This window comes from Haliotis cracherodii, unplaced genomic scaffold (assembly GCF_022045235.1).
Source record: "Haliotis cracherodii isolate W230 unplaced genomic scaffold, xgHalCrac1.p SCAF_2, whole genome shotgun sequence".
In the NCBI taxonomy this organism is placed as follows: Eukaryota; Metazoa; Mollusca; class Gastropoda; order Lepetellida; family Haliotidae; genus Haliotis; species Haliotis cracherodii.
The window spans coordinates 42,293,390-42,307,474 of NW_027266275.1; the positions used below are offsets into that span (position 1 = coordinate 42,293,390).

A 14,085-nucleotide genomic window follows, 5' to 3' on the forward strand; every position below is an offset into this window, starting at 1 on the left:
TGTCTGGCAGCCCGCATGGCCGTGTTCAAGTGGGAAGCGTTTTATTTCTTGCACCACCTTTTTCTTTGGTTAAATCATTCAATTTTACGTCTGATGAACAAGTTTGTGAGCTTCTGCAGCGGCAACCTGGATGTCGGTCTGGTGCATTTCGCCATACACCCAACCCTCTACATCTGGCGGACAATTTGTAGAAAAAAACATTCATACAATTCTTCTCAAGTATAAATCATGTGGCTAAACCACTTCCATTAATCATTGTGAATTAAATGCAAGCTGATTCTTCTTCGCGACATTTCTTGTTAACGAAGACACTTGTCCAGCTGAACACCTTTATAATGATACTACACTGGTGATTTAATTTACAAAAACCGTCTAATTGATGGCTTTTTTATATGTGGTTTTAATATATTTATGTAAGAATGTACGGCTTCAAATAGGTAAAACATGTATGATGTTTTGTAAATAGGTCTTTCTCAGATCCATTGTAATGAGAATCATTTTTTAAAGTTTCTCAAGTGCTTATATCAGTTTTGCCTGCAATGAACTACAATAACGAGTTGTATAATTGGTGTCAATACAGGTCTTATCGTTGCTCGCCAGTTTTCCCGTTTACAAGCTCCGTAAGTTTTCAATGCAAACGAAAATTAGCTTGGAATGAACGCATGAGATGGAGAGAAAATCCAGTGATCCAACTCAGCAAGCACACCATTGATATAACTTGCAGCGACACTCGACTGGGAGACATTGTCAACATCCCATAAAGACGTCAAAACTGTCATAAACACATTGCCAAATATAACAACCACTCGTTGTTTGTTCTCAAACCTTTGCTTAACAAGGGAGGCAGGAAGCACGCCGATTGGAGCATGATTGACAGCTACGAACGTCACGTGACTGCCATATATGACGCGGTGGGCGGATCGAGGGTCCGTACGAGCACAAATAAATTACACGCAAGACCTGAAACGGGAGGGACCCGAGTAATCGATCATTGAACAGATAAGCAATCAGTTGATAAATCGCCCGCTTGTCATTGAATTTGTGTCATCTATCGCCAAACCGTAGAAATATTTTATGATGTGCATGAGTGAAGTATTTTCGCCTGGCAGTTAGAGGGTGACACTTGACTGTAAGTAAAAGTGAGACTCGACTCGGCCATCCGAGCAGATACACCTGACAAGCCTCATCACCCGCGCCCGGATCAGCAACCCGGAAATACACGGATGCACGAGCAGACCTACAGAAACATGGACCTCGCTGCCGCTGCCGCGTACCGGTATCACCACCCTAATCCTAATTTAAACATGATGGATTTTTATCACCAATGCAAAAGTAAGTCCGTTTCAACTTTTTCACGCGCGTAACTGAAACCTGCCAGTCTTGCGTAATCCCGCCCGGTTCTACATATCACTGTAATGTACATGATGTAGATTTTCCCCGTGAGACCGAGCTATTGGTCAGGGTCTGGTTATGTTGTCATGGAATCGGGTGATTCCAAGCGGAGCATGCTTGTCATTCATGACTACAGACTGGTGAAATGAACACCTCCAAACAGAAATCTCTTTCAAAGTTGATCGACATTGTAGTACTTGTGTAAATTGCATTACAGAGGGCCATGGTCCGCTACGATACACTCGAACCCCTGCGTTACTGTGTTCAATGGATGGTAGAGTCAATTCGATTAGCGGCATAGTTGGTTTCACGTTTTGATAATTGTATGGAATGTAGTAACTTGATTCGAGCTGTCCAAGCTCCTTGATCCGTAGTTTGTGTCTTTATTTACTTGCTAAATCAACCAGCACAGATCTCATGTCTATCAAAGGTATTTTAGCATACCACCCGACTCTGGCCGCTGTCTGTCGATTTCACGTTTATTACAAATAGAATCTGATAGCGGTTCCACCAGCTTTCGTTAGCCAATACACGCTTTCACTGGCACAGAATTTAAATGTCAGTATCCGATATGTATCAAAGCAAGAAATGACAAGCATTCGTGAAATATAAACCCTTCTCAGCCGCGATAGATGGTTTAGAGTTCCCGTATAACAGGGTACGTAAATCAGTTCTCACTGTACACCGCTGGTGATAGAATTGATGTAGAAGTTATCTGTCGCCTGTACACAACGGTGAAATGTACACGTCTTGTTCATTTCACTGGAATTCACACGGGCATTTGTTTTAGTAATAAAAAACATTGTTTTACCGAAAAAAACGGCGGAAATATCGGCATTAAAGCGGAACCTGCTCGCGATTTCGCCTAGGTGAATTCTTTCACTGTCAATTTCTTCCACCACGTCTTGTTTCATGGCCCACGGCTTCGTTGTAAAAGCACTGGCCCCTTGACAGAGGTGTTGAGTTTCATGTCGATACCCCCCCCCCCCCCCCCCCCCCCCCCCACACACACACACACCGTCAAGCGTGACGTGCTTCTCCCCATCTACGTTACCTACAACACTTGTAGCACGGTAAAGGGTAAACCTAGCTGTTTTCTATTTATTCAATATATGCCATAGTATGGATATTTCGCCCTTGTCCCTTTCTCTCATGATTGACAACGCAAATACACTTGAACTATCAATATCCGTGTTTATTTACACGTCCGATCAATTTCACTGTCTTTCTCGTGATTATCCCATGCCCTGATGATATTGACAAGTCATCGGGCTCGAGCTGTCCGTTTTGTTCTCTACTATCAATTTTCCGCACATAATTGTCACTGTTACTTGCGCGAGACGTAGGTCTCGTCATTCACACATGCTCAAATAGCAATATCAATTTTTCACGAAGTCGTAATACCGAGGTATTAATACCGGAGACGTCCACAGAGACCCCGAGAAAACAATTCAGCATGCCTGTCCCACTCCGGAAAACAATAGTCATGACAATTACCCGAGTTGGAATATAACAATTTGTAGTGATAATATTATCACTTTCATCAAAACAATAGTTTTTGTTCTGAAATGTCTGGTCAATTATCCTCTAAAATCAACTGTTTCTGTGTGATGATATTCGTGATTGGCAATAGTATCAATATTCTGTATAAATACCATTTTGTGTCATATCTGAGAAATACTATCCATATTAACGGGCGAAAGTCCGTTGGTATGAAATATGTATCTGGAGGAGAGGTTTAATCCTTGGCTTACGTGTCAAGTGGCAGTTTTAAGTCAATATATCCATGGCAGGTCGCCCCCCACCCCCAGTAGCGTTCAGGAGCGGGCCTACCCCCCGAGAGGGAAGGGAAACAGATATATCACTTGAGGCGGACCGAGCAGAAAATAAACGATTTGAGGGAAGGTAACAGCAACCAATCGCTGAATGAGCCTCGCTGACAGGCAGAACCAAGGGCCGAGTCGCAACCCGAGAAATGCCTGCCTTTCAAAGTGGTGCTCGTTTCATCTGATCAGGCGAACAGCTCGCGGTTTGTTTATAGCTAATTAACTTATCGTAGGATCAGGTCCACGTGAGCGGGCTCCTTGTCCCACCCGCATATTCCAATCCAAGACTTGCTGTTTTACTCTGGAGATTGTTTCAAGCTTGGACGGGCCTATAGTAGCAGCGTCGGACATTGTTGACATTAGTCAACCTGTGCACCCCTCACTATACACTTTACTGTTTCACCGTCACCGGTACCCTCGTAATCTTTTGTGCAACGGATATTATTTTGTTGAGTGGACTTAGAAGCCCGGTCCCTCCCACCCCGTCAGTGCGTTACTTGCCGACTCGGGTGACGGTGGTGTTTGGCCTACGGACTGGACTTGTCCTTTCTCGTGTTGATGACTCGTGTGCCTATCTAGTCATAGTGTCCGTCCGTTGTCAATTACAATGTTTTGGGAGCAGGACACCATGCACCACCCTTCATGGGGATCCTTTCACCCATCGTTTGCCTTCAGGCCTCCTCAGACTTTTGATCCATATCAAGGTAAATATTTATTGTTGGTTGTCATCATTGTCAGAGTATTGGCATATGCACAGTGACAGCATCGGTGTCTATTTCATCCTGAAATGAACATATCGTATTAGATGATATAGATTGGAACGCACAACTTTGCGGAAATAGCTGAGGACAACAGTTATTTTTTGTTTGTTTTTTAGTAACTTGTATTGGACTACTGCATTTTCATGGGAAAAAAATATTTATATTTTTAGAGATGTACTTCGCTTAAAATAAATGCGAAATATCCGGGGAAAGGGGTAAATTTTAACGTTAAAGTACCTTTCGGTCCTATCGGATGCTTAGATTTCATGAGATTCAGTCTTTGATAATTATTTTGTAAATTTCGTATGAAATAAATACTTTTTCCGCCCGGTGATACCTGATAAGTGAAATGTTGTAGACTATATGTACTATGTTAGCGTTTCTATTATAATTTAGGAATAAATGTCAATACAACGAAACAATTATTTTATCCATTCATATAAACAGGACGTAATTTTCTAGTTGTCTAAAGTATGGGTCAATATATAGCAAATATAAACTAGGACCGATTACTCTTTCTGATTTTCACAGTTTTTTAAAACAATATTAATATTTAGATGCCCTAATCATTGAATGATGTTGCCAAAATGTACAACCAAAAGTAAAACCACCAATCCGCATTACATAAGATTTATCGTCGTTTACTTTTCCAGCATTTGAGAAAATGTTCCCCGTCCTAATTCGTCTATAAATGGGGAAACTATTTTATGTCAGAATATTTATTTTGCTATGTCATTGTGTCTTTGCGTAATCCTTTGAAAACAAATTTGTATAGGATACAAATATTTTGGCAATGTTTACAACCTATTTCGCCTAAGGGGAGTTCAGCTGCGAGTAAGTAAGTCATTTTCCCTCTAATGTTAAGATGATAGGCTTTTATTTTGGGCGCGATGTCTGAATGATGTATATTCCAGCCCCGGCTCTCATTATTTTTGTGTTAAGCCAGTTTTTAAAGGACTCGTCGCCCTTCTAGCTTGCTGCTATTTCAGCGGTATAACAAAAGGGCTCTTAAACCCCGGTCGGTTTAAAACCGCGAAGACGGTGATGCTTCACACACCTGAAGAGGATAGGGAGTTAAATAGCTGGATCTGGTTCGTGTTGAATTGGAGGAATTCCTCCCCCGTCCTTGTAAAGTCATTTTCCTCAATACAATCGTCGCCGACACCAGCTTGACTCGACAGTTTTACAATCGCCGGCAATAACATTATGTTAACATCTGACATACGTTAATTGCACAATCATTAGCAGTCGCTCCTCTGTAGAATACAAACTGATTTCCATTTGATTAGTTTGTGTATTACATTCTTACATCAGGCGTCCTTATATATTGTAATGGATATTCCTAAACTATAACATTTAGCTATATTGTACTGACATACTAACCATTGGTTTCTTTAGTGTACAAAATAAGTATTCGATTTAGCAAAATTATTTTCAATTTTCCTTTCAACCATTGGTTATGTAAATCACATCGGGTTGTGTATAGATATATATTTTTTCAGATGATAAACGGTAGATATATCAACGATACCGCTATATTCCCACATGTATTATTAATCGGACGTATATCGATATGATCTTAATATGTATATACTGGCCTGATGTATCTTTAATGACACCGAACACCACTTAGCAGCGCATACAAAATACATTTACTGGAGAAATCCATTTAGAACGACGACCACCACCGTTTTTATTTCTGTCTATAAATTATATTTATCTGTCTTTCGATTGCGTCGAAATAGTACAATGGAAATTGAATATACAGTTACTTTTTTCAATACTAGCATGTCATTGCAATATTAAATAAAATTATTTCAACGTTAAAGAATACCTCCACTGCCAGCGATTTATTATACCACAATAAATATATTCATACACCTGTGTACGTTTTCCGTGCTAACTTTCTTGTTTCAGGTCGATTACAAATGGGATATCGGGGTGTTTTTTTCTCGAATAAAAACACACAGTCTCAATTTGTGTTGGATATGTTGTTGCATTTTGCTAAATATTTTTTTCTTTTCATTTCAGGCCACGGCGGAGTGAATCAGTTAGGAGGAGTGTTTGTCAATGGAAGACCGCTACCCGATGTAGTTCGTACCCGGATCGTGGACCTCGCCCATCAGGGTGTACGTCCATGCGATATTTCCAGACAACTTCGTGTATCTCACGGCTGTGTCAGCAAAATCCTCGGCAGGTACGTGACGCCACCGTCTACTCCACCATCTACGTCTACTACAGCATTGCTAGCCCGCAGTGCCCCTTTCTCGTAAGGCTAACTTTATCTAACTGTGTGGCTTATGTTTCAACACAATCAATATCTCCCTTCTCAAGCTAAGAAAGTCTTTCCACCGATTGGTATCTTCGTCCGTTAACATGGTTCATGTACCTTAATCAGTTGTCTAAATTTGTGTATTATTTCAAAGATATGAGTCTCTTCTTTCAACCTAAATGAATCTAACAAGCATTTCTTTTTTTGTGAAATTGATGCCAATTTGAATTTTTGTTAAATAGTATTTTGCTTTCTAAATTGTTTGACATTGTCAACAAAAGTTTGGCTGTTATAAACTCATACACATGTGCATGTAAACATTTATCGAAGGAAGACTTTTGGTAAAGTCAAACATATAACAGTTACACGCATTTTTAATGTGTCTTCTGTGTGACACCTTTTATTTATTTTCCTGTTTTGTGTGCCCGAATGTTTATCGTGATCCACCATCTTTGTTGTGATGTGCTTTGACTCAAGGTGTATTGAATAATAAACATTATGTTCAATTAACACTGACATGAATTTAATTCGAATGTACCTATAAAATAAATGAAAAAGTTTGAGCGACACTATAATATGGAATACATATTGTTTAGTGTTGGTGGCCCGGGTTGTGTGTAAAATGCCTCGGCCCTACTGAAGGCATCTCACACACAGCTAATAACGATCTCTGAACGTGATTCTCAAGTGTCATCGAATTGTCCTACATGACACACTATAAAGGAATGGCATCTACATTGCCTCTGAGCCACGTGACAGATAGGATCCTTTGTTGGGTACAGTATGTTTCACATAATTGTTTGTACCTGGCAAATTATATTCTGTTTGGGTCCCTCAACGACGCTACGATCGTTCCCGTCCTTCGTGTTGTAGCCTATTTGTCCAGAAAACTATTTGTTATCTCTTTACAAAATCCATGTGTACATTCATCAAGTGGCGTAGCAATTTAAATAAGTGAGCTAGATATTCCTTGTGTATTTCAAAAACCATTTGTGTCAGATGTAAACTATGTGTGAAATGTTATAGGTTAAATCATCAAAGTGCCTACATAAACATAATCCTACACTCTTGACTATTATTATGGATTTGGGAATTGGTATCTGTATGAGGTAAGATTGACGAATATCAAGCGACCAGATTATGTAAGCGCTTGTACATCATAATTAGAATATTGAATACAAGACTTTTAACATAATTCTCGTCCATATTTATCGGTCGAATGTTTACTAAATCTGGTTAAATATTCACATCGTTCCGCGGTAGAGTTTGATTTGAAGGAAGGAACCAGATTGTCTTGTAACTGAAGGGTCTCGCTCTCCCGTCGACCAGTAGAAGGACTAACATAGCACTTTGTTACACACGCCCAAAGATTGGCCAACAATACAAAATTGCTTCGATAAGGATCTTCAATTCTCTCTCAAATGTACCCGTACTCCCCAATTCCCCGCAGTCGTGTGTTCAAGTAGTTTTTAACCATTGTTGAAACAGGCGTGCCCGTCTCCGTCCAAACTCCACCCTTCCTAACCACCGTCATTGTCTCACTAGATTCTCCATATTTCTCTCTGGTGCTCAAGGCTACAGCAATCTCTCTTCCACATCGCGCCCTGACATCAGGGTGACAGAGATTGCTGCAGGAAAACAGTATTTTACTGGCTCTCTATTGAGCACTAATAGTGCAGTTGGTTATTAAAGAGCTGTGGATTAATACACGTTATTGTCACATCAAACTCTGCTGCTCTCTGGTAGAGATGGACGCCGATTTAAGGGGGTGAAACCACATGAAACATTATCTTTCATCCATGTTCTAGGAGGGGGGGGGGGGATTAAAAATAGTTGTAGGCTATTTTATGCACAGCTTTGTGGGGAAAACAGCTTCCGTGTAATCAGAAACATAATGCACAGGTTCATGCGTTCTGTCGTAGAAAAAACAACGAGGAAAATGTGTTATTTCCCGTGAATATGGCTTCAATTTCGTTATTCACTTCAAAGGATAAGAAACTTATTTTGATGGGTTTATATTGATAAATGACCGTCACATTGATAATAAACTGCGCATGGTGACAAAGTAACCGGTTTGAGTTTACACAATTAAAGCTACAAAGGCAGCAGAACAGTTTTTATTCCCAAGAAAAGTTCTATTAAACTTGGTGTCATGTTTAAATTAACACATTAGTCTCGTTAAATGGCTACCTTAATGCTCTAGATTATTTGTGAATTTCGAATCGTTTTATTTTCGGCCCAAGGCAGTCTGTAGTCTATGACATACGGGTCTTCGATGTCAGCTGCATCAATGTTAACACTTCATTTAACAAAATCACAGCAATTAAAGTAATTCCTATTTTTCGTTTTGTTGTTGCACAACCATGCGACACAGACAAGACTTGTTGGTGTTATATCACAAACCGTGAAGCATTCAGGATCACGATCAGGGCACCTTGATGTGTTGTGCAGGTTCTCGAACTAGCCAACACCTTGGGGCCTGTGCACTTTGTGACTGTTAGTGTTAAAGACACAGAGAAACAGATGGACACAACAATCACCTTAATCAAAGCTAATGACATGAAAGAGACGTTAACGTTCACCCTGTACCTGTGCTTGAATTTATTGGAATTAGCTCCGGTGGGGTTTGGGAGGTTGCAATGTACATGCGATTAGCATAAAGGCGCTTCAAACACATTTCACAGACATTGAACAAGTTTCAAATGAGCAGAAATTACCCGAAATCGCTTTCAAATTGCCCGTGCTGGACTATAGGCCTGTTTCCAAGCCTGTGTTGTGTGTTGGCAGCCGGTCGGACCGTCACCCGAGCATTGAAGGCGGGCTTCGTTGCGTGATGCACCATATCTTGCCTCTAATCGCCGAGAGACAATCACAAGCGTCTTTGTTGACTATTGTTCCCCCTTGACGTGGGGTGTGTGTGTTTATATGATGGATTCCCCTCTACCACACAGAATACCCGTTATCAAGCATCCTGCTGCAGCTCTCGTTTCACGCTAAATCCTCTCCACTGACCGTTCTAGCTAAAGCGGGGTGTCTCCTGTCCCACCCCTTTATCCCCACACCCACCCCCGCACACGCGCCTCCCCCTCACCCTATAGACAAATAAAAATCCCGATTTTATATTTATTATGAGATAGTTTAACTTGTCCGAGTAGCATTTAGAAGTTGGTTTGATGAACAAGGAAAAGTTCTTGTTTGTGAGATGATTTGTGAATATAATGACATTGTTATCAGTGTTATTATTATCAGTATTTATTACAACTTTCACCCATTCCGATGTTTGAGCTAGGGGCAATATCAGTTTATCTGCGTACATCCCTCAAGTATATACCGTACACTATCTAATATTCACCCTGGGACTTAGACAAATTGAAATCAAATTTCGGTGTAATGGTAGGTATTTCCAAAGTGTGGATGGTTTCTCCCATGTTGATTACCCGTACTTAGTGTTTAGGTCCTGAAATTGTCAGTCAGATGAAGTGACCCTGACCGTGACATGGAACACTCCCCTGGCTTGCGTGGCCGGCCAGTCTCAGGCTTCATGTGGAAATAGTACACTTCATCATGGAGAAAAATTAATGAGATGCAAGGAGGCTGTCTCGCCATGTCCATAGATAAATATGACATCGGCAGAGCATTTATCATTTGAGGAAACTGCTATTACGCGAGAATGCCTAAACTACATACAGATTCTTCTTGGTGAGTGCCTGTTCCCCAGCTCGAACCCTTTCAACTCACTGCTTGTGTTGACCATTCCAACAAAACAAACTCTAAAATGCAAACTGTTGACAATAATCCTGAAAATTGCCTTTGTTTTCCGTGGTTGTCAAGCATGAAATTGGTTATAATATTGACAGTTATTATTATTTATTTACTAATTTTCATGATGATAAATAATTCAGTACTACATAAGGAAGCTTAATGGAACGCGGTGAAGGTAATGATCCGCCATAAAACCTTCTCAGTTAAATGTGATTCATGAATAAACATGTTGAGTCCCTGAAAAACGCTTACTAGTGGCTTAATATAATTAATACGTATTTGTGGACAAGATAAACGCTTTGAATAATAGAAAGGCGCAGATTACCTAACTGGGTGCCGTTGAGGATATTGCTTTATAAGATCACCCACTCATCTGTAAATGTACATTGCTTTAGTTTTTTTGTACAGTATGAAACTAAAGGGAGGCCTCCATGTTCTGTGAATATAAAAGATATTATTGGTTTTTTTAATCGATTTCAGATATTACAATTTACGCACAGTTAATGACGCGAATTTCTCTAGAGAGGTGATGCATTAAATGTATTCATTCAAGGTTGAGAAGAAGGATACTTACCCCCAAAACAGTATTTGTAACCCTAGTTGTTTATGTTTTGTAATGTAATACCCCGCACGAAACACCTATCTTCCGATTGCACAATAAACCATGCAGTATCACAATGATTTCAGGAATTGAGATTGCGTTGCCTGCTTGTTGGGTTGAGGACGGTTATTGCTTGCTTTGCCGTACAATGCATTCAGCATAGTTTACACTCTCAGCTACATTAAATACCGTTGCTTTCAACTCGAAAATATCATTTTCTGAATTAGATTAATATCCGATGTAGCTTGAGTTTAATCGGCAGCCTGGTCAGTCATATTTGTGTTGCTACAAATACCATTCAAATTACGAGTGTGCGCGCATTGTGCGCTTATGTAGGAGCTTTTAACAAACCTGTTAATGAACAACATTATTGGAATATATACATATTCACCCAGCTGTTGGGGCATCAGATGTGTAGAGATCACGACGGGATATTTAAATGAATATGCATAAGGCCGGTACCGTGTAATGTGATATTTGTTTCTGCGGTGTTCGGATAAATCTAAATGAACGTCTTGCTATGGTCCGGATTAGGTCAACCAGTCCTCGCAGACCAAATCTCATGGATTAATCTCAACAACATAACAGAAAATTAACGAAGCATCCAGGTATAAATTATTTTATCTCGATATTTTTAATCTGAACAATTTTCAGATGAAATGATACGATTAAGTATTTGTTGTTTATTTCTACAGAATGAGGTTTGACACGTCGATACAACCCGAGTGCTACATTGACACTGCCCCGATCCTTCAAACAACCTATCGATTTCGTTGTTTAGTAATGAACTTTATTGTTAGTGGACTCTTGGCAATAGATCCCCCCATCGCCCCTGGCAGACATGCTTTTACTTCATTTTCTAGTTTATCGACAAACTTTGTGAATTTCCTAGTTAGTAGTTTTCAATGCCGGGTAGAAAGCGTAACAGCTGCAAGTTTGTCTTGTGTGGCGCCTAGCTAGCTATTCATTTCAGCTACTATATATTGTCTTTCCCGCCCCGTTTTAGTGTACCATCAACATTGAGTCTTCATTATTCTATACAAGTTAAATGCACGCAACTCATGATGAACCGATAGATTAGATTGTGTGGTAACATGTTTGACTATCGATTGAACGGAGCTCAGGAAAAAGGCAAATTCTCATAATCTGATCGAGCGTGATTTGTTTTCAAGAAATTCGATTCTGACGATTTCTGTTAATTTTCTCCTCTGTTTATTTATTTGTGTATCACATTTCAGCTGTATTGATGTCTGTTGCGCTGTCAGGGTAATGTTACGAGGTTTAATTGGAAATGACAAGCTCTCGCGCCTGCAATATGAACGGTGTACGAGACATTCTGAGTTATAGCTCACATAAAATGTGCCACTGGTTCGGATCGGAGTTATTACTCTATAAAAAGCTTCACCGTCAATTGATGCGTATTACATGTTGACTAAAGCAAATAACATTTACGTCTATTAAAACTGAAACGACGTACAACACATCATGTAGTTGCAAGTGCTTGTTTCACATCATTAAAGCATATCGTCCACAAGCATGGAAGCATCTTGTCGCTTGTAAAATGATCCGCAACGCATGTTGATAAAAATGTGTTGTACAAAAAACAGACTGCCAATTAAGCTTGAAATTTATGCTAATATGTGGGATTGTTCTACCACTACAGTCATGCTCGACAAAGCATCCCTCTTGATCGTAATGTCACTGAACCCCATGGAGAAATATTACTTGCATGGTTTTCCCCAAAAAATTAAATTGCTGTAATAAAATAACTGCCAAAGCTTTAAATACATTCAAATTTTAAAATTTAAAAGTCTCTGTTGTGAATGTTACACGAGATCATGTAAACACTAACGATTCAATAGGAGGAAGTGTTTCAGTATTCTATCAAGAAGGAATACATTTTCTGTGAACAATCGTGAATACATTACAGTTGTTTCTGATCTATTGAAAGCCAACACGCTTGTCTCAATGTGCAGCTGTATGAGGAAGTATACTTGTTGTTGTTTTGTGACGTGTTTCAATCCATATTCAGGGCCCTGCGGTTTATGATATGACATATGTTCCAGGTATTATGAAACAGGTTCCATCAAACCAGGAGTTATCGGCGGCAGTAAGCCCAAAGTGGCGACCCCCAAAGTTGTGGATGCCATAACCCGCTATAAGCAAGATAACCCCACCATGTTCGCCTGGGAGATCAGGGACAGGTTACTCACAGAAGGGGTGTGTTCTCAGGACAACGTGCCCAGTGTTAGTTCAATAAACAGGTGAGTGGCCAATCAAATCACAGGAAATCTCTGAAGATTATTGGGCGCGAAATTGAAAACCTAAGCCTATCCATAAACTTTTAACGAAGAAACGTAAATGGTGCTTCTTGAATTATTGAAGTACAAAGACATCCTACAAGCTCATGTAGTTGCTTTGGTTGTAGAGTTTGAAAAAAACTCTGTGTGTCTATGTATTTTCGTACACGTCCTGAAATGTGTGTATCACGTAAGACTACATGGTAAAATCAATACTGTGATATCGAGCTCACTACAATCAGAGATTTCCCGAGGGTATCCGTTTGTCTATGCTGTCTATATCGTCTAGTATCAGGTTGTATGTTTCATGTCAAGTGTTGTCTATTTCCCGATTACTATCACTGGTCAGAAGGACGGCGTGATAACACTGGCGTACATGGCTCCTCTATTTCATGTTCTGCCGGAGACATGTACTGTATCATGGAGACAATCAGGGAAATAGGCATGCAATATACAGCCCTCGCACGGCTTTTCCTGTCATACCCCAAACCTTCACCATATCAACATCGTTCATATCACGTACATGGACAAGTATCATTTTCTTCGTTCAGTGTCCTCACGTCCCCATGTGTTCAATTGATGTGTTCAATTCACCGATGACACAGATCCAAATATCTTACCTACTATCTTTATCTTAGCTCAGGTCTAAGTGTACAAACACATCACATAGATACGCTTCTGTCGGCCTATCAATAGATACGTTTACATCAGCCACAGATATCCTTAAACAATTTAACGCACCGTTTTTGTAAGATCTGTCACAAACTCCTTAGAGATTTGGCAAGCACGATAGAGAAAGGTTAAGCTATCTGCCGAGAACCACATGGCCGAGCAGTCTAAGGACTACCTCGTGTTGTGCTGTAGGACATCGGGGACCCGCTGCCTGCTAGAATGTCCTCATCTCGTGCCAATACGTCTTAAGGAGAAGTCAGGTCGTGGTTTAATGTGCCGGACTTAGTGTATAGCAAGTCAGGTGTTGGCTGGTCTTACACCTTGATGTGGCAGGTGGTTATTGATGGCTAAAACTCTGAAATCGATCACTTCATGTCAAAAAGAAAACAAATGTGTAGAAATCAATACCCTCAGTCTGATTTTCAACTTTTTGTCAATAATATTTCAAAGTGCTTAGGCACGAAAACGGTTTGGTAGAAATTACGTATAATGATAGTAA

General features: G+C 40.1%; 1 protein-coding gene across 14 annotated transcripts in view; it reads left to right on the top strand.

The window, feature by feature from the left end:
• Window positions 1-14,085, top strand: part of LOC139468118 (paired box protein Pax-2a-like) — an 86,261-nt gene that overhangs the window by 43,972 nt on the left and 28,204 nt on the right. For 11 of the 14 annotated variants that reach the window (XM_071249868.1, XM_071249870.1, XM_071249871.1 and 8 more), the window contains 2 exons: window positions 6,011-6,248; window positions 12,681-12,878. In XM_071249868.1, the coding sequence (XP_071105969.1) occupies window positions 6,011-6,248; window positions 12,681-12,878 (436 nt within the window). Of the gene's footprint in view, window positions 1-1,107; window positions 1,333-3,397; window positions 3,923-6,010; window positions 6,249-12,680; window positions 12,879-14,085 lie in introns of those variants that run through there. The other 3 variants (XM_071249865.1, XM_071249866.1, XM_071249862.1) reach the window with 3 other exon arrangements.